Source organism: Oreochromis niloticus, linkage group LG17 (genome assembly GCF_001858045.2).
Source record: "Oreochromis niloticus isolate F11D_XX linkage group LG17, O_niloticus_UMD_NMBU, whole genome shotgun sequence".
Taxonomy (NCBI): Eukaryota; Metazoa; Chordata; class Actinopteri; order Cichliformes; family Cichlidae; genus Oreochromis; species Oreochromis niloticus.
Genome location: NC_031981.2, coordinates 3,864,785 through 3,889,684, shown reverse-complemented (window position 1 = coordinate 3,889,684; position 24,900 = coordinate 3,864,785). Strand labels below are relative to the sequence as shown.

At 41.8% G+C, this 24,900-nt stretch overlaps 3 protein-coding genes across 4 annotated transcripts; 2 read left to right on the top strand and 1 right to left on the bottom strand.

Annotated features, from left to right (window-relative positions):
* The first annotated feature begins 1,537 nt into the window (after positions 1–1,537).
* On the top strand, positions 1,538–10,699 carry LOC106098237 (uncharacterized). Its single transcript, XM_019346390.2, has 11 exons — positions 1,538–1,674; positions 3,874–3,975; positions 4,193–4,243; positions 4,375–4,623; positions 4,712–4,975; positions 6,421–6,669; positions 6,758–7,021; positions 8,467–8,715; positions 8,804–9,067; positions 9,513–9,615; positions 10,381–10,699. Exons 2-10 carry the CDS (start codon positions 3,930–3,932, stop codon positions 9,599–9,601), a joined length of 1,725 nt encoding a protein of 574 aa, XP_019201935.1. The 5' UTR covers positions 1,538–1,674; positions 3,874–3,929; the 3' UTR covers positions 9,602–9,615; positions 10,381–10,699.
* A 1,554-nt stretch (positions 10,700–12,253) lies between these two features.
* rpap3 (RNA polymerase II associated protein 3) lies at positions 12,254–20,379 on the bottom strand. Of its 2 annotated transcripts, none has more exons than XM_005451803.4 (17): positions 20,243–20,379; positions 18,751–18,911; positions 18,494–18,664; positions 18,281–18,394; positions 16,606–16,733; positions 16,384–16,505; positions 16,239–16,309; positions 16,019–16,153; positions 15,790–15,917; positions 15,572–15,693; positions 15,395–15,465; positions 15,194–15,286; positions 13,733–13,932; positions 13,460–13,628; positions 12,991–13,088; positions 12,714–12,814; positions 12,254–12,598 (listed from the first exon to the last, which is right to left on the bottom strand). In XM_005451803.4, the coding sequence occupies exons 1-17, from the start codon at positions 20,262–20,264 to the stop codon at positions 12,513–12,515; spliced, it is 1,992 nt and encodes a 663-aa protein (XP_005451860.1). In that variant the 5' UTR covers positions 20,265–20,379; the 3' UTR covers positions 12,254–12,512. The 2 variants fall into 2 exon arrangements, with proteins under 2 accessions (XP_005451860.1, XP_005451861.1); XM_005451804.3 differs by lacking the exon at positions 20,243–20,379 and adding an exon at positions 19,116–19,274.
* On the top strand, positions 19,863–23,195 carry atp23 (ATP23 metallopeptidase and ATP synthase assembly factor homolog). The gene is made up of 6 exons (XM_003445147.5): positions 19,863–20,170; positions 20,374–20,419; positions 21,787–21,868; positions 21,955–22,092; positions 22,334–22,417; positions 22,502–23,195. The coding sequence occupies exons 1-6, from the start codon at positions 20,023–20,025 to the stop codon at positions 22,703–22,705; spliced, it is 702 nt and encodes a 233-aa protein (XP_003445195.1). The 5' UTR covers positions 19,863–20,022; the 3' UTR covers positions 22,706–23,195.
* Positions 23,196–24,900: the final 1,705 nt, after the last annotated feature.

Genomic DNA, 24,900 nt, shown 5'->3' with positions numbered 1-24,900 from the left:
ATTGAGAACCTGTGGTCCATCATCAAATGTGAGATTTACAAGGAGGGAAAACAGTACACCTCTCTGAACAGTGTCTGGGAGGCTGTGGTTGCTGCTGCACGCAATGTTGATGGTGAACAGATCAAAACACTGACAGAATCCATGGATGGCAGGCTTTTGAGTGTCCTTGCAAAGAAAGGTGGCTATATTGGTCGCTAATTTGTTTTTGTTTTGTTTTTGAATGTCAGAAATGTATATTTGTGAATGTGGAGATGTTATATTGGTTTCACTGGTAAAAATAAATAATTGAAATGGGTATATATTTGTTTTTTGTTAAGTTGCCTAATAATTATGGACAGTAATAGTCACCTGCACACACAGATATCCCCCTAAAATAGCTAAAACTAAAAACAAACTAAAAACTACTTCCAAAAACATTCAGCTTTGATATTAATGAGTTTTTTGGGTTCATTGAGAACATGGTTGTTGTTCAATAATAAAATTATTCTTCAAAAATACAACTTGCCTAATAATTCTGCACTCCCTGTATATACATGGTTATACAAACAGAACTTTCTGTTTCAGATGTGTGGCCTGTGGTTATAAGCATCCAAGAGTGTCGGAAATGCCACCGTGCCGGTGGTTAGCAGTGTTGCCTTACAGCAAGAAGGTCCTGAGTTCAATTCCACCATCAGACCGGGGTCTTTCTGTGTAGAGTTTGCATGTTCTCCCTGTGTTTGAGTGGTTTCTCTCCGGGTACTCTGGCTTCCTCCCACAGTCCAAAGACGTGCCGTTACTGGGGATAGGTTAATTTAACTCTAAATTGCTCATAAATGTGAATATGAGTGAGAATAGTTGTCTGTCTCTATGTGTTTGCCTGGTTACAGACTGGCGACCTGTCCAAGGTGTACCCTGCCTCTCGCCCTAACACAGCTGGGATAGGCTCCAGCGCCCCCAGCAACCCTGAAAAGGATACGTGGAAGAGAATGGACGGATGGAAAAAAATTGTGACTATGAGACAAACGGATACTGTAAGTGTGCAGTCTCATTTTAATCTAATTGAAGATCATTTTCAAGAGGAACTAGAGCCTTAAAGAAACAAAAAGGAAAATCTAAAATAAAGTGTGAAATACAGAAAAATAAATAAATAATTCTAGGAAAGAAAGCTAGACTAACCATTGTGTGTTTGGGATAATAATTTTGAAGTTTATAAAAATCCTGGCAACTTGAATTACAACATATCTGTGATTAACTAGGTTAACTATAAAATTTTAGCTTCAATGGCAAATGTTTCTACCTTGGGCACATAATACATTTATTTATAGGCGCCTTTAAGACCCTCAAGGTTACCTTACAATAACACAAAAACAATAGCAGCAATAAAATACAATAAACATGGCAAAATAAGATTTAGACATAAGGTAAAAAACAAAAACACAAGCATGAAAGTATAAACGCGAGTATAAAAGCTGAGCAAGGTAAAAATGAACTAAGATCAGGTGTATGCAATTCTGAATAGATGGATTTTGAGACGTGATTTAAAAGTGGAGAGAGACTTTGTGGTCCGGAGATCTGGTGGAAGTGAATTCCAAAGTCTCGGGGCAGAACAACTGAAGGCTCTGAGTCCCACTGCAGTCAGGCAAACAGGTGGAACAGACAGAAGGGAAGCTGAAGAAGAGCGGAGTGTATGATGGGGTGAGTATGTATGGAGAAGATCGGATAAATATGGAGGAGCGAGGTTATGAAGCACTTTGAAAGTGAGAAGCAGGATTTTGAAATTGACACGGAGGTGAACTGGAAGCCAATGGAGCTGTTTAAGAACAGGTGTTATATGTTCAATGGATCTAGTTCTGGAAATAATACGAGCAGCTGTATTTTGAACTAACTGCAATTTATGGAGGGATGTATGAGGTAGACCACAGAGAAGAGAGTTACAGTAATCTAAATGAGATGTGACAAGAGCATTGATAAGTATGGCGGTACTGTTTGGAGTGAGTGAGGGACGAAGGCGGTTAATATTACGGAGATGAAAGTAGGAAGACCGAGTGATATTATTTATATGTGCTGTGAAGGACACAGTGCTGTCGAGGATGACACCAAGACTCTTAACCTGAGGGGAGGGTGTGACAACAGTAGACTTGTAGTCAAGACCGCCTAAACCAAGACCAAGACAATACCAAGACCAGAGGGTATCGAGACCAAGACAGACCGAGTAAAGACCAAGACAAAGTCGAGACGAGACCAAGACCGAGACCGAGACAGAGACAAAAAAAGCCTTTAAACTGCAGCCAGATGCTGCTTCGTTTACGGGTGTCAGGCATATTTATGTGTTTTGCATACTTATGTGCGATGCACTCGCACAGCCCTCCTCACCGCTGTCTACTGTCTGACTCACTTACTGAGAGGACAGACGCACGCTCCACTTAACTGTCGCGTCTCTCACCCTCTCTGTTTTTCACATAATGATATTATCCTATATCCTAACATGTGATTGGCCACAATATGGAGGGATTGGAGCATAGCTGAGCCACTGTGTGAGAGCTGAGCAGCAAAAGGAAATTAAGTGAGGAGCCGGCTCTCGCTCAATGCGAGTCGACTCTTCTGATTCATTACAAAGCACTCTCTAAGCTCGGCTCTTAGAGCTGATGCTTTTGCACATGACACATTATCGAACGTTACGTCATGTGTCATGGATACTGTTGACTCCAAATCTCCCGACCACTATGTCGATCTGAGACAGCAAGACCAAGACAAGACCGAGGGATCCCAGACCAAGACAAGACCAAGACCACGTCCAAGACCGGTTTCGAGACATCCAACTCTAGACACCAGAGTTATCAATGGATAGTGAAAGACTTCTGGTTGTTTTGATCTGGTGCCTATTAAAATAAATTCTATTTTATTGCCATTAAGCCTAAGAAAGTTGTGAGTAAACCAGACCTTGATTTCACTTAAACAGTCAGAAATGGATGTGGGTGGGAGAGTAGCTGTGGGTTTGGAGGTAGAGCCGGGTGTCATCTGTGTAGCAGTGAAACTGGATGTTATGCTTCCTGAAAATATTACCTAGGGGTAGGAGAAAGATGATAAAAAGTAAAAGACCCAGGATAGAGCCTTGAGGTACACCGGAATTAACTAGATCGTGATTTGTGAGTGAGTAATTGAACAAACTGTTAGCGGCCACAGAGATAAGAGGTAAACCAGGCGAGTACTGTACCATTGATGCCAATAGATGCAAATCTGTGAAGAAGGATGCGGTGGGAGATAGTGTCAAAAGCTGCTGTAAGGTCAAGGAGAATGAGAATGGTCCAGAGTCAGCTGCAAGCAGAAGATCATTAGTGATTTTTACTAGAGCTGTTTCTGTACTGTGACATGAACGGAAGCCGGACTGAAACTGTTCGTACAAGTTATTTCCAGTGAGATGACGATGAACCTGTGCAGCCACTATCTTTTCCAGAATTTTGGCTAAGAAAGGCAGATTTGAAATTGGCCTGAAATTATTTAGATTGGAAGGGTCTGAACCATTCTTTTTCAGTATTGGGGTTATTATTGCAGCTTTAAGAGAAGAATGAACAGAACCAGATATAAAAGAGGAGTGTACGATATTAGCAATCAGTGGGGCAAGAGACAGGAATGAGAGTTTAACAAGATTAGTCGGCAGTGGATCGAGTTTACACGATGACTTTAACTTAGTAATTCCTGTAAGCACAGGATTTTTTTTTTTTCTTTTTTTTTTTTTGCAGCGCTGTTCAGAGAAAAAAAAGGAACCCAGACAAAAGAGCCAGCTGATAACCAACATGTACTTCTCATGTACTTCTTTTACCCCTCGAGGTTGTTTGCTTTTTGTGTTGAGTGGTTGATAACAGTGGGCATACCATTTCTCCCATGTATTATAAGGACTGTACAGTCTGTATGATCATAAGAGAGTGGATACTTCAGCATCTGCGGACACCATGGTTCATCAGTCAGCCTGTCTGCTGCTGCTCACTTGTCTGCCTGGTAGGAAGATACACACACACCTCACATCCGCTTGCATGAGTTGGAATTATATAAGCGCGGGTTATCAGATTTTTATGAAAATGGTATGGTGAAACTTTTTTATGGACTTAATGAATTGAAAGTTAAATTTTGAAATTATTTATTGTAGTGTGACCTGGAACATATGGAATATATGGTGTTAATTTGACATGCAATTTGTACATTTTTCATGATAAAGGATTTTATGGCAACACAACTGAGCTACTTAGAACCACAGCAGACCCTACATGTAAGATTCTTCGATCACTATGTTTCTAAAATCTTTTAAAAATTGTGTTTTATCTTCAACTTTTGTCAAAAATTATAATCCAATAACTTACTTGAATGTAACAGCTTTATCTGTTCAACCATTCCCAACAGATGGACCATCCTCAGTGGTGCTCAGTGGGGTTGACGTAGTGACTCTGGGCATACTGTACAGTTTTCAGTGCTCGGCCAGTTGTTACCCTGCATGTCAGTTCACCTGGACCTGGGGGAATGTGACTTCCCAGGGCCCAGAGCTGAGCCTGCAGCTTACACAACTACAGGCAAACCAAAACCTGACGTGCACAGCTGTCAATCCTGTTACCAAAACAGCAGCCACTGCCCAAAAGATGCTGCAAACAGCAGGTAGAAACAGCAAGATTCAATTTGATCTCATAAGTTTTCTTAGCAGCAATAACTTCAAGCAAATGTTTTTTATTTTCTAACTTTTCAGCCGGACCTTCAAACGTACAGATACGTGGCCCAGGATTTCTCACTACAGGAGTTGCGTCCAACTTCACCTGCTCGGCTGAGTGCTACCCCTCCTGCAACTATACATGGAGAGTTGACTTCGATGGCGTGACATTCAGTACTATAGAAGGAAACCCGGTTTCCATCGTTCCACCTCCCAGTACTCTCTCTGGGTCTCTGACCTGCAAAGCTAAGAACTCCCTCTCACATCTTTACATCTCCACAACTCTGCCTCTGCAGGTGGCATGTACGTAAAGGTTTTTAAGTCTATGAGTTAACAATAAAGACACTGAGAAGTTCTTATTAGGCAGTGCATCATTTGTGTTGCTACTTGCTAAAGTAAAGTTAAGTTAAAACCAAATATCAGCTGATCTTGTGGGGACTTTTGTCATTTGTTCATCTGTTTGCTGTGAGACTTTGAATCACGTGATCACAGTGACTCCCAGAAAGTTGATTGTGTTCATCTGGATGTTACATTTTCATTGGGAGTTTTGTCCGCAAACCTTATAAACGCTATATTTGCATAATGACTGAAACTAGTACCGCTGACGGGCTGTGAGGTCAGCGTCACGATCACTGATATGCAAATTGTTTCAGAGATGGCGTTCCTCCTGGTCCAGGATGTTTACACCCTCATCATTTTCATTGAACAAGAGTGGCCACTCGCCTGTAGGTGGAAAAAGACTGCAGAGTCCTGGCGTGACAAGTTAGCTTTTCTGTTTTGTACCATCTGCTTAGCCAGAGGTTGTTTAGTGTATAAATCCTGCTGGCACTTAACCCTGTACACTATATTACTCTGTGCTGGGGGACGCAGTCGTTGGAGTGGACCCATTTTTGGCGTAGTGCATCTTGGGGTTTGAAAGCCACTGAGAAGCGATGTTTTGAGACAATATGTCTCAGCTGTTCTGATACTCCTGAAACATAAGGAATCATGAAAGGATTTTGCTTAGGCACTTTTTGTCTTTCTTCTCTTCTGGATCACCTGAAACATTTTTAGGCGCCTTCCCAGCTTTGACAAATGCCCAGCTGGCATAACCACATTTACTCAGGGCTTTTTTGACACGATGTTCTCCTGCTTCCCTGGCCGCTGTGTCGGTGGGGATGGTGTTCGCTCTGTGTTGTAGTGTCCTGATGACACAGCGTTTGTGCTCCAGTGGATGATGAGAGTCAAACCTAAATAAATAATTAGCTGTATCCATTTATGGTACACATAGATTTTTAAATTTCCCTCTTAACTGATAGAAATCTTACAGTCTAAGTCCTATTGGCTGTGAATATTGTTCAGTTTCTTCCCAGAAAGCTTCAACCCATTCAGTATTCTTGTTCTACACATGACAGGTATCAGAGTTCAGTTTAAAGCTGAAAGTTAGTAAGTGTTCATGAAACTGAGCTTACTGTTTGATATTTTAGCTGTGTTTACATGAGCATCCATCATGGTTTGCTAACCATGCGTTTGACTATCAAAGCAACCTCTGTTTCACTGACACCTCAGTCATTGCCTCTGTGTCAGACTACATTGATGCAGCAATTTGTGATAAAGACAAATCATACAGTGGCTAAAAAAAGCAAAACAAGGAAAAAAAACATATTCCACAATATAACTGAAATATGTATCTTTCTATTAGCAAAGCATTTGCAGCGTTGGGTAAGAAATGAAACTTTCTATCTTGTCTGTTCTGCTTCTAACCTCAGATGGACCAGCTTCAATAGTCATGAATGGGGTTGACGTAGTGACTCTGGGCATACTGTACAGTTTTCAGTGCTCGGCCAGTTGTTACCCTGCATGTCAGTTCACCTGGACCTGGGGGAATGTGACTTCCCAGGGCCCAGAGCTGAGCCTGCAGCTTACACAACTACAGGCAAACCAAAACCTGACGTGCACAGCTGTCAATCCTGTTACCAAAACAGCAGCCACTGCCCAAAAGATGCTGCAAACAGCAGGTAGAAACAGCAAGATTCAATTTGATCTCATAAGTTTTCTTAGCAGCAATAACTTCAAGCAAATGTTTTTTATTTTCAAACTTTTCAGCCGGACCTTCAAACGTACAGATACGTGGCCCAGGATTTCTCACTACAGGAGTTGCGTCCAACTTCACCTGCTCGGCTGAGTGCTACCCCTCCTGCAACTATACATGGAGAGTTGACTTCGATGGCGTGACATTCAGTACTGCAGAAGGAAACCCGGTTTCCATCGTTCCACCTCCCAGTACTCTCTCTGGGTCTCTGACCTGCAAAGCTAAGAACTCCCTCTCACATCTTTACATCTCCACGACTCTGCCTCTGCAGGTGGCATGTACGTAAAGGTTTTTAAGTCTATGAGTTAACAATAAAGACACTGAGAAGTTCTTATTAGGCAGTGCATCATTTGTGTTGCTACTTGCTAAAGTAAAGTTAAGTTAAAACCAAATATCAGCTGATCTTGTGGGGACTTTTGTCATTTGTTCATCTGTTTGCTGTGAGACTTTGAATCACGTGATCACAGTGACTTCCAGAAAGTTGATTGTGTTCATCTGGATGTTACATTTTCATTGGGAGTTTTGTCCGCAAACCTTATAAACGCTATATTTGCATAATGACTGAAACTAGTACCGCTGACGGGCTGTGAGGTCAGCGTCACGATCACTGATATGCAAATTGTTTCAGAGATGGCGTTCCTCCTGGTCCAGGATGTTTACACCCTCATCATTTTCATTGAACAAGAGTGGCCACTCGCCTGTAGGTGGAAAAAGACTGCAGAGTCCTGGCGTGACAAGTTAGCTTTTCTGTTTTGTACCATCTGCTTAGCCAGAGGTTGTTTAGTGTATAAATCCTGCTGGCACTTAACCCTGTACACTATATTACTCTGTGCTGGGGGACGCAGTCGTTGGAGTGGACCCATTTTTGGCGTAGTGCATCTTGGGGTTTGAAAGCCACTGAGAAGCGATGTTTTGAGACAATATGTCTCAGCTGTTCTGATACTCCTGACACATAAGGAATCATGAAAGGATTTTGCTTAGGCACTTTTTGTCTTTCTTCTCTTCTGGATCACCTGAAGCATTTTTAGGCGCCTTCCCAGCTTTGACAAATGCCCAGCTGGCATAACCACATTTACTCAGGGCTTTTTTGACACGATGTTCTCCTGCTTCCCTGGCCGCTGTGTCGGTGGGGATGGTGTTCGCTCTGTGTTGTAGTGTCCTGATGACACAGCGTTTGTGCTCCAGTGGATGATGAGAGTCAAACCTAAATAAATAATTAGCTGTATCCATTTATGGTACACATAGATTTTTAAATTTCCCTCTTAACTGATAGAAATCTTACAGTCTAAGTCCTATTGGCTATGAATATTGTTCAGTTTCTTCCCAGAAAGCTTCAACCCATTCAGTATTCTTGTTCTACACATGACAGGTATCAGAGTTCAGTTTAAAGCTGAAAGTTAGTAAGTGTTCATGAAACTGAGCTTACTGTTTGATATTTCAGCTGTGTTTACATGAGCATCCATCATGGTTTGCTAACCATGCGTTTGACTATCAAAGCAACCTCTGTTTCACTGACACCTCAGTCATTGCCTCTGTGTCAGACTACATTGATGCAGCAATTTGTGATAAAGACAAATCATACAGTGGCTAAAAAAAGCAAAACAAGGAAAAAAAACATATTCCACAATATAACTGAAATATGTATCTTTCTATTAGCAAAGCATTTGCAGCGTTGGGTAAGAAATGAAACTTTCTATCTTGTCTGTTCTGCTTCTAACCTCAGATGGACCAGCTTCAGTAGTCATGAATGGGGTTGACGTAGTGACTCTGGGCATACTGTACAGTTTTCAGTGCTCGGCCAGTTGTTACCCTGCATGTCAGTTCACCTGGACCTGGGGGAATGTGACTTCCCAGGGCCCAGAGCTGAGCCTGCAGCTTACACAACTACAGGCAAACCAAAACCTGACGTGCACAGCTGTCAATCCTGTTACCAAAACAGCAGCCACTGCCCAAAAGATGCTGCAAACAGCAGGTAGAAACAGCAAGATTCAATTTGATCTCATAAGTTTTCTTAGCAGCAATAACTTCAAGCAAATGTTTTTTATTTTCAAACTTTTCAGCCGGACCTTCAAACGTACAGATACGTGGCCCAGGATTTCTCACTACAGGAGTTGCGTCCAACTTCACCTGCTCGGCTGAGTGCTACCCCTCCTGCAACTATACATGGAGAGTTGACTTCGATGGCGTGACATTCAGTACTGTAGAAGGAAACCCGGTTTCCATCGTTCCACCTCCCAGTACTCTCTCTGGGTCTCTGACCTGCAAAGCTAAGAACTCCCTCTCACATCTTTACATCTCCACGACTCTGCCTCTGCAGGTGGCATGTACGTAAAGGTTTTTAAGTCTATGAGTTAACAATAAAGACACTGAGAAGTTCTTATTAGGCAGTGCATCATTTGTGTTGCTACTTGCTAAACTAAACTTAAGCTAAATATCATCTGATCTTGTGGGGACTTTTGTCATTTGTTCATCTGTTTGCTGTGAGACTTTGAATCACGTGATCACAGTGACTCCCAGAAAGTTGATTGTGTTCATCTGGATGTTACATTTTCACTCATCCAAGTGACAAAACTCCCACTAAAAACGAGTCCAGATGAACACAATCAACTTTTTGGGATTTCCTTACCTGGATGATTGAGCATGTGTCAAGACAGCACTGTGTGTAGAGTCCAGCAGAGGCTGCAGGAACTCATTTGTTTCCACAGTTAGTCCAGTCGTGTGGTTCAAGTGTTGACTTGACACATATTTTTGCTATTTTCTTGTGTTCAGCGGCAAACCGCAGCCTGGCCACTCGTCCTGAAGAAACTTCAGCTGTGCTGCTGCTGGCCTTCATCATTCCTGCTTCCTTCACACTTTGATCGAATAGCAACAGGTGAAGCTTTAGATTTTGCCTGAGATATGATGTAATCAGCTGTTGTATTGTTGTTATTTTTGCAATTATCTGTCTTGTTAGTGGATCTTGAAATAAAAACTTAGAATGTATATTTAACGAATATATGAAGCAACAGTCCAAATTAAAACAAAGTTTAAAAGGTAACAAAATCCAGGGAAAACATGAGAGCAGGAAAATAGACAAAAAACTAAACTAACAAACGCACAGACAAAGAATGAGGGAAAACTAAAGCTACTCATACACACGAGGCTAATCAAGGAACAGCACACAGGTACAAACACTCAGAGGCATGAGGAAGTAAAACTAAATACAAAACGCTGAAGACAAATAGGTACCATATTAAAAGAGGAAGTAACTAAAAGTGGGAACATCTACCTTGGTAGTCGAGCCCAAAATGGAAGGCACTGACTAAAAACAGACTGAGGCCAGACACTAAGAAACTATGAGATAGTGGACGTAAATAAAACAACCTTGTAAATTCCAAAAGTACAGTGGCCCAGAGGAGTCAAACACTGCAAATTTCCATTTGACCTCTCAGGGCCACCGTAAATAAATGAATGAATAAATAAATAAATGAATGAATAAGCTTTGTCAAAACACCCAGCACTGTGACAATCTATTATTAATTTTCTAAGCATTTTTAAAATTATTATTTGCTACTATCATGTTAACTACTATAAATATTTTTATCTTACTGTTAGATAACTTTTTCTTTTTATATTTATGTGTGTTTTTCTCTGTCAGATTTTCAGGCCTTTGTGAATCACCTCAAGAAAAAATGGCTTCGACCAGTAGAGGGTGAATGACTCACCTGCAACCTGACAATGCAGCACTCTATGCTTGTCTCACTTGTTTACAATGGGCCGGTCTCTATTTGTACTTTCTAATCAGTGAAGCTGAAGGGACTTTCATATCAGACTGTACAGAAGGGAGGGCGCATACGAGGCGTAGCTATTAAGATATTTGTGACATTCTTCAGCATGTGAACAAGAACGACTTACACGTGGTGAGATATTTTCTTCTGTATCCTGAAAATCTGAACAAATAAAATCTGACCGTGCAGTGAAATCACCTGTAAGAGTGTGTGTATAATCTTAAAACTGCTCTGGAACTCTAAAGCATGCCCAGTTTCTAATTTAGCTAGTCTTGTTTTAGCTTTGGCTCCACCTGCTGTACAAAGCTAACATCTGCATTTAAAAATATGCAGACATATGCAACAGTTTGGCAGGCATTCAACAAAGTTTAGGCTGGCATCTCTTCTGTGCCAATCAGGAAATGGCTCGGCGTTTGAAGCTGTTGTTCATCTGCACTGATTTATGTGGTTTTCACTGCAGAGCCTCACTGACATGGAGACACTGGAAGAACTGCGCTCAGTGGTCTGCTCTGCACAAGCATCAGTAACATATATACTGTATGTGCAAGGCTATGTTTACACATTCTGTAGCTGTACTACCACATTTACTATTTACCACTACCACATACTCTCATCACCCACTGGAGCACAAATTGGGTGTCATCAGGACACTATAACACAGAGCAAACACCATCCCCACAGACGCAGCGGCCAGGGAAGCAGAAGAACATCACATCAAGAAACCCTTAGTGATCCCTTACATGTCAGGGGTATCAGAACAGTTGAGACACATTTTTTTTCTAAACACTGCGTCTCTGTGGCCTTTAACCCCCAAAACATGCTGCACCTAAAAAAAAAAAAAGGAATCTGTCCCCCGACACAAACAGAGTAATATTTTGTACGCTGTGCCGGGAGGATTGCCATGTTTTAAACATCGAGGAAACCAAACATCTCGTTAAGTGGATGGAACAACATAGAAGAGCTACCTCATCAGGCCAGGACTCTGCAGGCTATTTACACCTACAGGCCAGTGGACACTTTCAATGATGAGGATGTTCACATCCTGGACAGGGAGGAACGCTGGTTTGAACGAGGAGTCAAGGAGGCAACTTACGTGAAAAGGGAAAGACCATCTCTGAATCGAGGAGGGGGCCTAAGGGTACATCTGTCACCATCTTACAATGCTGTGATTGCAGCCATTCCCCAACTCTCTGTGAATGATATTCATGGTCCTTGATCAATGATAATGAAAATTTGCATATTAATGATCAAAGAACTGACCTCCCAGCCCATCGTTCATTCAGTGGGCTGGTTTCAGTCAAAGTGAAAATGTCCTGTTTATAAGGTTGGAAACCTGCAGTCAGCTGAGACTGAAGAAGTCACCTGGATGAATGACGAAACGTTTCTCCTGCTGAAAACGTCCAGATGAACAGAATCCACCTTTCGATTCCACGTTTACCTGACTTTTATTAAGACTCAACAGCTTGGGTGTTTACTAAAACTCATTTTCTACCATTTCTCACACGTGGGGAGACTCATCAAATTATCTAAGTCCAAACACAGTAAAAAAAAGTATTCTTTATTTGGTGTTCAGTTATTTAGTATTTAGTTTTCTTGGCTTACCTCAAACAGACCCATAAATGATCCCATTAATAACTTGGTGCCATTTACATTTCTGACCAATTTCTTGTTATTGAAGGTAAACATCTGCTTTTATTGCATTTCCAAGTTGCAGTGTGTATCTTAATTGACAGTCAAGTGAACTTCTGTGAAAAGTTTGTCTTTATTTTTTATTAAAATGCAGCTGAAACTTAATTACAGACGATAAACTGTGAATTTCCAGCCTCCAACTTTAAATAAACTCAGTTATGACAGAAAATGACACCGCCTTTCCAGAGGAAAGATTCACAGCTCTGCAGTCTTATTAAACAAAAGTTTATTCAGCAAACAAACAACAGCTAAATTATTTGGTTTTCTCTGAAATCCAAAGTCTGTTGAGGCGCCAAATTTCCACTAAATGCAATTAGACGCCATACTTCTTCTGCAAAGCCGTGATAGACGATCTGTCCAGGTCGGCTTGGTGAAGAAAGTCAAACAGTTCTTTGAGCACTGTGAGGAAAAGAAAAAAAACCCAGAAATTATCAATATGCTGGAAAAATGTGGATGAAAAAGACAAAGTGAAACTATGAGCCATTTGCAGCGGCGCATCATGTAAAGACTCCACCTTTCTTCTCTGGTGATGACATGAACATAACAGCCATATCGAAGCGCCTCACACTTGCAAGACTCCTGAGATTCTCCAGTATGACGGCCGGCTCTTCATTCCTGCAAACAAAGCTGTTTTTTTAAATCCACCATAAAGCTACACGTGTTCACTACTTTAAGAGTTTGGCTGCACCTATTTGTCTGAGTATGACTGAAAATAGCAGGATGCTTAATGCATAATAATTTTACTATTACCCATAATTTTGATGTAAACACCATTTAAAAAAAAAACTTACTTGATGTAGAAGTCACGTAGAGTCCTCAGGATAAGATTGAGGATATCAGGTTCAAGGGAGTTTTGGAAAATCTTGGCGTAAGCCTCAGATTTGATTTGCTGTACATAAAAACACAAGAAAGAGAAAAAAAGCAAAAACAAAGACGATTTTAGCCAAAAATCTTTGATAACTTGACAGCAATTCAATTCAATTTCATTTTATTTATACAGTGCCAAATCACAACAACAGTTGCCTCAAGGCACTTGTAAGGCAAACACTCTATAACAATACAATGAAAACAGAGAAAGCCCCCAAAATCATATGACACTATGAGCAAGCGCTCTGGCAACAGTGGGAAGGAAAAACTCCATTTTAACAGGAAGAAACCTCCAGCAGGACCATGGTTCAGGGAGGGGCGGCCATCTGCTGCGACCGGGTGGGGTGAGAGAAGGAAGACAGGACCAAAAAAAAAAAGCACACAGAGGCTCACCTTCAGATATCTGTAAACAGTTTCGGGCTGGTTTCCAATCCTGCGGAGGTCCGCCTCCAGCTGGAAGCTGTTGGTGGGTGGAGGAGGCAGGTCTGTTCCTGTTGAGGAAGGTTCGGTTGATGGTTCAGGAGGATGAACGGTTCCTGCCTGCTCTGGTTGTTTGGGCTGTCTGGTGAAATGAAGAATAACTTTTAAAAGGACAAAAACTGATACAATAAAATACCATCTGGTGCAGAAAAGTTAAGAGCAATACTCAAAAATGCTGACACCTACTTTTCTGATGCCTGTGAGGGGACGTCTGACAGCTCCTCGATTTTGATCATCTTGGCGCTGGGGGATGTAGACAGGGGAGAAGACCCCTCCTCTACTTCCTTCACCACTTCCTGCACCAAGGGCTTGTATGCATCTGATTCCACCTCAGGCACCACAACCTTTCCGCTGATTTCCTCGATGTCTATCCTCCTCAGAGGTTTCTGCAGAGAAAAAAAAAAGTAATATTTGTGTTTGTCAAGCTTTATAAAATTAAAAGGACCCCACCGCTGATTCTGATCATTCCAGGAAAGATTAAAATTAACATAATAAAAGTCATGTGTGCACTGAAGATTTTTATGGGTCTCCAAAACAAAACAAAACAATAGCATGCAAGCAATGGGAAAATAAGTGTTTGTCTTCCCTCAGCAGCGTATACAAACAGAGCTCCACTGGATCACAAATCCACTTTCACATAGTTCACATTAGAATACAAATACACTAGTCTAAGGGGTGCCAAGAGTAGGGATGGGTATCGTTTAGGTTTTATCCGATACCGGTGCCAAACCGGTACTTTTGAAACGGTGCCGGTGCTTAAACGGTGCTCGAACTGGTGCTTAAAGAATGGAGAACACAAACTTTGTCCAAAAACCTCTCATGTTTAGCTGTTTTTTTTGTAAAAAGATAACAATGTTAGCCTTTTCTGCAGCTATAGGGCCTATATGGTCTCACTCTATCAAACAAGAAGACAGCCGCATGTAACTACGACGGTGTTTGCTAGTTCACCTTACATGCATTAATGTAATAATGTGGTTAGCCTACTCAACGTTAATTACACACGAACAACATGAAGCTACTCACGCAGAGAAGAACGGCTGCTGCTGCCATCATCATCCTCATCATTTCTGCTACGCTGACAGGGCTAGGGGCCAGGACTCTCCTCTTCAGGTTTTTGGGGGATGTTGCTAACTCCGGGTCCGATAACAGGCACCACACCCGCAGTAGATGTGCTTGGTGTGAGGTCTCGCAGCAAGCTATCAAATACGGTGCATTTCTCGGCTTTAAAAAAAACGCTATGCGTCGCCAGGTGTTTCATCAGATTTGAGGTGTTACCTCCTTTGACAGTATCACAGTATCAGCTTAAAGCACTTGTTGCAGGCTGCTGAGTTTGCATCTTTTGCTGTGAAGTACAGCCAGATTTTTGATCGCTTCACCTTGGGTGTTTTTAATCTGTAGCTCTGCTCTAAAAGAACGTACGTACCTGGACCCGCCTACTATCCTTGGAAAGGTAAAATGATTGGCTAGAATCCAAAGTGTATGACATCTCAAGAAAAAAAAACAAGCACCGAAATAAAACACCGAAATGTGCGCTGCTTTTCGGTCTGGTTACTACCGTTTATGTCAGAACCTACTGGTACCCATCCCTAACCAAGAGTGATGCTTGCAATCCAGGAAATGCTTCTTAAACAGACATTTGCTACTCACGGTTGAGCGAAGGTGTGTTGGTTTATCTACTGGTTGGACTATTCTCATCTGTGAGCCGTTCACTGTCTGCAGACGGCCACTGGAGCCTGTGTCCTAACACCAGGAGAAAGACTAAAGTGAGAGGAGAAAAATCTCAAGCCTAATAAAGACATCAGAAGCTAATGGAGCTAATGCTAATAATGACTGGATTTTGACACATACCATCTGCAGTTTCTGGAGTTCGTTAAGGGCTTGCTTGTTTCCAGGTTCCAGTTTCAACAGCTGCTGAAAATCTGTGACACACACAAACAGAAGTGAAGATTAAAACCAACCCAACAGCAAACAGACAGAAGACACAATGTCGTTTTTTGGGCTCATAAAAACACAAACACACTGCACCTTGTCTGGCCTCTTCCAGCTTTCCTAGTGCAACTCTGGCTGTGCCTCTCCGGGCGAAAGCCTTGGAGTAAGTACTGTCCAGGAAAATGGCGTTACTGCAGTCCTCCTCCGCCTCCTTAAACCTGCAGCAGAAGAAGAGGAAAAACAAAGCCAGTCAGAAACAAGAAGGAAAATCTCCAACAGCCTTTTTAATCTGTGTCAAGAAAAAGTGTCCGTACTTCTCCAGCTTGAGATAAGCCATGGCTCTGTTGGCGGGCAGCAGGACGTTCATGTGGTCTGCCTCCATGCCTCGGGTGTAGCACTCTACAGCTGCTTCATACTTCCCTTCTTTGAAGTAGGCATTCCCCTAGAGACAAAATAACCCTCATCACTTAAGATCTTTGGGAAGAAAGCAGAAACACTGCTAAAATCATGAAAACCTTCATGAATCATCATCAAAAATCCTACTCTGTCCTTCTGGAAAACCGCCTCCTGTCTCCTCTGCTGCTCCTCTATCCGTCTCTGTTGATCAGGATCGACTGCAGGGGCCTCCAGGGACTCTGCAGCTTTGCTTGTGATGGCAGCCGCCTGATATCCAAGGGCCTGAAGCGGACACAGGAGAAGATCAAAGACGATGAACCGCCAAGTTGACTGTGTGCACACAAACACACGTTGTGCACTAACCCACCTCTCTGATTTTCTTTATTTCATTCTGTGCTTCCGTGTTGTCAGGCTCGAGCTTGAGAACCATCTCGTAATCTACAGAGGATAGTTTTACTGTCATCTAAGGGCGCTCAAATTAAAATATACTGTCTTGTTGGTACGCTTGTTACCTTCTAATGCAGGTTCATAGTTCTTCAGCGCAAACCGAGCTGCACCTCTCCGCGCGTACGCTTTGAAGTACTTGCCGTCAAGAGCAATTGCCAGGTTGCAGTCGGACTCAGCCACAGCGTATCTGCACAAACACAAAATGAAAAAATAGCAAAAAAAATGAAATGAAAAAAACTACACAAACATCCTAATTGTGTGATTTCATTCTTGGTGCTTTGACTCACTTTTTGAGCCTGAAGAATGACGTAGCTCTGTTTGTGGGAAGCACGGGGTTGTAAGGATCGGCAGCCATTCCTCTCGTGTAACATTCGATCGCGTCATCGTACTTCCCATCTTTAAAGAATTTGTTACCCTGAGAATTAAACAGAAACTATGGCTGTAAATTTAAAGAGGAAAGTGTGTGTGTGTGTGTTACATATGTTATGTCATAAGACATAAAGATGAGACAATAGAATCACTGCTCATCCAAGTTATGAGGGGAATAGGGATGGGTACCAGTTCTGACATAAACACTAGTAACCAGACCGAAAAGCAGCGCACATTTTGGTGCTTTTTTTTTACTGAGATGTCATACACTTTGGATTCTAGCCAATCATTTTACCTTTCCAAGCGTAGTAGGCGGGCCCAGGTACGTACGTTCTTTTAGAGCAGAGCTACAGATTAAAAATGCCCAAGGCGAAGCGGTCAAGGTCTGGCTGTACTTCACAGCTAAAGATGCAAACTCAGCAGCCTGCAACAAGTGCTTTAAGGTGATACTGTGATACTGTCAAAGGAGGTAACACCTCAAATCTGATGAAACACCTGGCGACGCATAGCGTTTTTTTGAAAGCCGAGAAATGCGCCGTATTTGATAGCTTGCTGCGAGACCTCACGCCGTGCACATCTACTGTGGGTGTGGTGCCTGTTATCGGACCCGGAGTTAGCAACATCCCCCCAAAACCCGAAGAGGAGAGTCCTGGCCCCTAGCCCTGCCAGCGTAGCAGAAATGATGACGGATGATGATGGCAGCAGCAGCCGTTCTTCTCTGCGTGAGTAGCTTCATGTTGTTCGTGTGTAATTTACGTTGAGTACGCAAACCACATTATTACATTAATGCATGTAAGGTGAACTAGCAAACACCCTCGTAGTTACATGCGGCTGTCTTCTTGTTTGATGGCAGATACTCCCTTCACCCTGGCCAAAAAGGCTAAAATGACCAAAGAAAAAGTGGGAAACAGCTAAACATGAGAGGTTTTTGGACAAAGTGTGTGTTCTTCATTCTTTAAGCACCGGTTCGAGCACCATTTAAGCACCAGCACCGTTTCAAAAGTACCGGTTTGGTACTGGTATCGGATAAAACCTAAACGATACCCATCCCTAGAGGGGAACATTGGATATGGAACGCCCCAAACGAATAATCAACGACATGTGACAATAAAAAATGTTGTTAGTAAGGACTCATAAATGAATACACATGCACACTTTCTATAAGAAACTTGGAATGTAATGGGATAAATCATAGTTTCAGGTAAAAACTGCAATAATCAAATGTCTGTGACAGAGTAATCAAATAGATCTGCATGTTTGATGTGTTTTTACCTGGAAAACACTTTAAAAAGGCAGTTTTTGGTTATAATATGACAGTATTAAAAAAATTATATTGGCCTTGAAGGAGTATCAGACCCTTTCAGATTATATAACTTATTTTGATGTATCCTGCATGATCACCTGATTGGAGATTTATCCTTCAGCAGGACATCTACACCATATCGTGAATGCAAGCCCCTGTAAAACCCTAAGTCGTACTTTACAGTGTAACCAGATGCACACCTGTAACAACACATTGGGTTGATTTTGATTGGCCTGTCCAGTACCACATCTATTTTTCCTTTTTTTAAATGCCTCACATATAATATCCACCTTTTCCTTCTCGGCCAGCGCTTTCTCCGGATCGACTGCAGCTTCCTCTGAGTCTGACTCGTTGGACTCTACAGGACAATCTTCCTCCTTGTCCATTTCTTCCAGAACCTTTTCCTGCCACAACAAATCAAACAAATTAAATAAAAGTTGTAGCTGATAGCATAAAAGTTTTACTTCTAAAGCCAAGTGTGTTTTATAGGCTTTCAAAGATACCACATCAAACTTGTCCCAGGATTGATAGTCGAATGATTTTATTCTCGAAGCCTGTTTGGCCTCCTCTGTTTTTGTGTCACCATCTCCAGTAACCTCCTCCTCCTTCTTGTTTTTCTTTTTCTCCCTCTTCTTGGCTCTGTAGTCCTTGTTCCTCACTGGAGGGAGTTTTTTCTACAACAGAGACAAGAAGCTGCTGACACCTGGACGGACTTCAGTTCACCAAGAACCTCGCGAGCTGTCTGCAGCGGGAGGCATACCTGAACCTCCTGAACCACCCCCGTCCTCAGCTCCTCATCCTTCCTCTTGATGTCCGCCTCCCAGTTCTCCAGCTCTCTCACGAAGCTGTGCAGCTCCTCCACATTTTGCCGCATCTGAAGCTGTAACTCGGCGGCTTTGTTTCCCACGGACATGTCCCTCCCTGTGAAACACACATTTGTTTGGGGGACAAACTCTTAGCGGCACTTGTCGCCTTTGGGTCCGTGCGGCAGTCGGGAGGAAAACACGAGAATCACGCCGTCACGCTTCTTTGGCTAGAAGCTAGCTGGCTAGCAAAAACATCGCTTTACTTAAATAAAATAAAATAAAGAGAAATGACTGTTGCTGCTCAAAACGTGTGAAATACCTGTTACTTCTTTTCCCGCTTCACAGTTAGCGTTTAGCTTCCGTTAGTTTGGCTAAAAACTACAAGAAAAAAGTGCCGTTTATTCACAGCTTTCTGTTTACGTTCGCAGCCATGACAGCAAAGTCCCAGCAGCCTTTGCTCTTAATGGAGCAGCGCTACACGTACCTAGAGATCGTCTATGTTAGTGTGGGGTCACTTTGGTGACTTTAATGTGCGCCCAAACATGAGAAGTTTAAAATTACAGGCAGTGTATTTTTATTGCAAGTAAAAATATCTAAGTTCCCTGACGGTGGATGATTTCAAGCTGTCACTGCAGTGAAGACTCGCCAGTGGATGCTAGCATCAAAAAACAAAATCGAAAACCTTTGGATATGCATTTTGAATTCACATTTCCAAACCTGCACTGACTCTGCCTCCAAATCTATATTTTGGATTCCAAATCTATTGACTGCATAATAAACGCACAAATGTCATTCCATATAGTTTGTTATAAGCTGACACGCCTGTACATTGACAGTACATTAGCTACGAAACACAAAATATACTCAGCCTATAAATTAAAACGTTTGATACACTAGTTTTAGTTTTGGTCCTTAGACCCACTTCGAGTTAACGACTTTTCTGCCCATTCTATATAGACGATCTTCACTGTAGTCTTGCCAATTAACTATATAAAAGGCTAATATTTTATTGATCTCCGAATTTCTTTGAATTATATTTCAATATTTTATTTTTATTTTTCATAAGAGTGACGCCAGCAATAACAAACTCAATTTCCATATTCATTACCTTTGACCTAAATGTCCCACGTGACCTACAAAACAGTGACGACCCCTCCTGCTAGCTGTCTGCAGCTAACCAAGAGGACCTTCATGCTGACATTTTAATATTCTGGGCATTTCACACAATGGACCAGACTAAACAAGAGGAGGAATATGGATACGACTTATTCCCGGAGAGAAAACCGGGAGAGCACAAAAAGACCTCAATCGCAGAGAGCCTGTTCACTTTCAACCACAAGTGTCAGGTCATGTTACAGTTCGCAGTGGAAACCAGTGAGTATCAGTATTAGCTTTTTTTTTTTTTTTTTTAAAGGGAACGTCACCTCAGCAGTAAGAAGTAGATACCTGCCGGTTCGGGGGACTGCATGCCTTTGCAGTGTACAAAGTCACAGTCTATATTGGCAGCACTTTTAGCGTTAGCTGATTCAGTTAGCAGTGAATGATAATGCTAACTAGCTTGTGTGCTTCTCTCTCAGGTCCTTACGCCAAACTCCTCCTCAGTGCCATGAAGAGTTCAGGATGGTACGTGCCATTTCAAAATAAAGTACCACGCTTGACCTTCCACTGTTAATCTCATTTTACTGTAGTGATACCTATATACAGAGCAGTCCCAACAAATGGGAAAGGGGGGATACTCTTGCTATTGCTTTTTATTGGTAACAAACAGTCGAAATGAACAGTTTTTCAAGTTTAACTTTGCTGCAGATTATTCGTTTTACAGCTACTGTATACCTATAAAATTTTTTAGTACAAATGCTCAAAAAGCCATTTTAAATTTTTCCAGAGTAACAAATTCACTGACATTTTCACTTCCCCAAAACTTAAATACATTTTTGCCACATGTTTCAGATAATCAAATTTTAAAATTGGCTAAATTATGCAAGGAGAATTTCGTTTTTAAGTCATTACTTTGTTAAGGGAAAAAGCTATCCAAACCTTCTTGGCCCAAGTAATCGTCCACCCTACATGAGTTAACTGTCGTTAATATTTCAACATTTTTGTTTTTGTTTTTGGAAAGCAGAGTTAAATTTCTTTAACCACATCCAGGCCTGTTTACCACCAGACCTTTAAGAAATCTCTTAAATAGAACGTGTCCACCAAAGTGAAGTAGACTGAAAGCTCTTAAAAAGTGATGTGGTGAACCCTCCCAGGAGTGCCTCTAAGAGTGCACTGACGTCTCATCCAGGAGGTCACAAAAGAACTCAGAGCAACATCTAAAGAACTGCGGGCCTCACTTGTCTCATTTAAGGTCAGAGTTCACGATTCAACAATAGAAAAGAGACCAGGCATCCATGGGAGAGTCCCAAGGAGAAAACCACTGCTTGATGATTCCCAAAACTTTTGGGCAAATATTTTCTGAACTGATGAGACAAAAGTTGAACTTTCTGAAAGGTTTTGTGTCCTGTTACATCTGGTATTAAACTAAAGAGAATATCATACCAACAATCAAACATGGTGGTGTGATGGTCTGGGCGACTTGTAAGCTCGGTCATCATTTCATGCTCCGAACCTCAAGCACACTTGGGTTCTGCAGCAGGATCCAGCAAGTCCACCTCTGAATGGCTAAAAAACGCCCAAAATAAATTACAATGCTGTAAAGAAGAGTAGGACAAAATTCTTCCCCAGTGATGTGAAAGACTCATTACCAGTTTGTTTAAAAAGCTTGATTGCAGTTCTTCTTATTGCAGTTACTTTTTCACACAGGGTGAGGGAGGTTTGGACAGTTTTTTTCCCTTAATAAATGCACTGCACTTTGTATTAACTCGTTATCTTTGTCTAATAATACAATTTGTTTGATCTGAAACATGTTAGTGTGACAAATATGCCAAAGCACAGTATTACAAAATAAACAGCATCACAGTGTTTTCACTTTTCCTCTCTGGATGCAGTAAAGTGTTTAAAGATCGGCACTTTTCCTGTGAGGACTGTGACGGGACGGTCAGCGGTGGATTTGACGCGGCCTCGTCTCAGGTAGGAAACACAAAAACACAGGTGTTGCAGAACGTGCGGACCTATGAGAACTGACTGTATTTGTGTTGGGGTTTTTTTTCCCCCAGATCGTTTTGTGTCAGAACAACATCCACCAGCAGTCCCACATGAACCGAGTAGTCACGCATGAGCTCATACATGCCTTTGACCACTGCCGGGCCCATGTGGACTGGTTCAATAACTTCAGACATCTGGCCTGTTCAGAGGTGAGTGGTGAAGTCTTCTTTTCACAAGAAAACTGGGACCGAATAACAAGAGTGGTTCCGTAAGGCTACTAGTGTCCAAAAGGTCCACTGAGAATGACCTGACAAAGTGTCTGGAAGCATCGTGAAGCTTACTGATGAGTAGTGAGACTGGATTCTGGGAGGATTTGGTTAAGCCTCACAGAGTGAAGTGTCAGTGTTGTGCTGTCCTCAAAGATTCTAGTTTTTGGTGCCTCTGTTTCAGATCCGGGCAGCTAACCTGAGCGGAGACTGCTCCTTCACCAACGAAGTTGCTAGATTCAACTTCGGCTTAAAGCGGCATCATCAGGTACTTTCACCGGTCAAAAATTATTTGCAGATTTTAGCGCGCAGCTTCCATTTCAAACCAAACTCGTGTGCTTTCCTTCGACAGGAGTGCGTCCGAGGCCGCGCCCTTCGCTCCATCCTGGCCGTGAGGAAAATTAGCCGAGCCGAGGCGGAGAAAATAGTCGACGAGGTCTTCGACTCATGTTTCAACGACCATGCGCCGTTCGGACGGATCCCGCACAGCAAGAGAGACGCCAAGTTTGCGTACAGAGATTACATGAACAGGGACCGATATTATGCAAACCTTTAGTGTTGCCACATTTTCATGAAACTCCCAAAGGGTGCTGCGCATGGCCGACTGGAGCTTGGCAATATGGTCAGCCTCAGCAGAATGACTGTGTGTCAAAACAATCGTATCCCTTCAAAAGGGATTTTCGGACGATGATTTGTCCTTGGAGGAGAAAACAAAGGAAGGAGCTGCGTACAGATACATTTCACCTGCTATCTTTTGGACACTAATTCAGTGTAATGGGATTGTAAGGACTGATTTTACTCTGGAAGTGTTAGTGATTTTTGTCCTTTGTTTTTAGGTGATCAATGGGTGCTGTTAAGGAAATACAAGATTGCCTTTTTGTACATCGGTGCGTGTGCTATGATGACAAATAAGGATGTATTTCTCTTGGTGACTCATCAGCTTGTTGCCACGTTGACCTCGATCAGTTTCCTCTAAATATACTTGATTGTATGTATATTAAATAGAATCAAATTGTATGTGAATTAAAGTTTATTTCCTCTGGAAATGCTTGATTCGGGGTTTTTGTGTCTAGATTTTTACCCCTCAGCTGTAAAAAGCTGATGGGGGTCTTGTCATCGTGGCTGGGACACTTAAGTTTGTGAATGAGATAACTCAAGAATGAGGCCATGTAGGAGCTTCAAATTGATGTCATAGGTGTGTCTACTAAAAATCTCGGACGAGTTTGAATCTCAATGACCTCGACCTCAAGCTCAGAGTTAAGTTTTCTGAAAATCTTGTGAGTGCGAAAACTTGACAATGAGGTGACGTAGGATTTTGTGTGTCTACTAGAAGGCTGAGGGGTACCGCTGGTGGTTGCCAATATTTTTTTCTTGTTAGACTCGAGCAGTACCACAAAGTTATTTTGAGGACAGGACATACCCGTTGCATCTGACCTTGTTTGAATATAAGAAGGATAAGTAAGTATACGTGTCAGAACATGTTATGTTTAATCCCAGTAAAGGATCTTTCAAATTAACATGTGAGACAAGTAAGATGAGGCGAGTGGGAAAAGTTCTTCTACAACAGCACAGTCAACCTTGTTCACATCTGTGCAGTCACTGTAAAATGTCACCGCTGACATCTTTATTGGACATTAGCATTTAAAGAATCTCATGCCCTCCAAAAAGATTAATGAGGGGAAAAAGTTATGAGGGAATTAGTCTCATAATCCCTCCTCCTGTTTCTCCTCCACCACTTCAGCCTATCTCAAAGACAACAGTTCCTGTGCCTAATGAGTAGTGTCTGAGCGCAATATGCTACTCAATATTCTGCTCTTAGAAGACACTACAAAACCACACGATAAGTGGGTGGGACGGGCAACGGAGATTAGGTGAATTTTAAGAAGCCCAACAGAGAAAATGAAGCTTCAAGGCGGTGGGATTAATGTGAAAAAAAACCCCCAAGAAAACAAAGGACAAAAATGATATTTGGATTTGTGCAATGTCATACACACAAGTAATAAATAAGTACAAAACAATAGAATTACTAGTGGAATTGTGTACATATCAAATGCTAGCAGCCAAATACATTTGATACAATTAGCAATGCAAAACGACTTAATTATTAAGATGACTTATTTTAGTTTTCCATAATGTAGTCAGGATTTAAGGTCATTCAAACCCTCTCACACATTTAAGTCTCTTAGGAATACGTTCATTTATAAATTACAGAAATTGGCTGGTAGAAAAACTCACCATATTAGCATTTTAATTAAAGAATGCTGAATTTTACTCAGGTTTCTAAAGTGCCAAGTAGGTAGAAACTGCAGAGGATGTGACCTCAGTGATACAACAGCCCTGCTGTTGTATTCTTATCAGTATAAAGACGCATATAAGGGAGACATTTAGGATTATGTGCAAAGAATCAAGATTTAGAATTGAGCATTTTAAGCTAGCAGTAGTTACTGCTTTGAATATATCTGTGAGACACAAAACAACATTAACATTAATTTGGAGTTTTGTTTCAGGCCATTTAATGACTGTAAACTAAATAATAAGTGTGATTTTAACCTTGCTTTGGTCTCCAACATCTCCGGAGGGAAATTGTATATGCTAAAAGGCATGTTTTGTCCAGAGGCTAACTGCTAACTTGTATGATGGTGTTTAGGAGAACAGAAAATGCGCTGAATTATATTTTCAGCTGGAAGGAAGTGGCAAGTGGCAGCAACAAGAACATTCATCCATCCATTCGCTTCCGCTTATCCTTTTCAG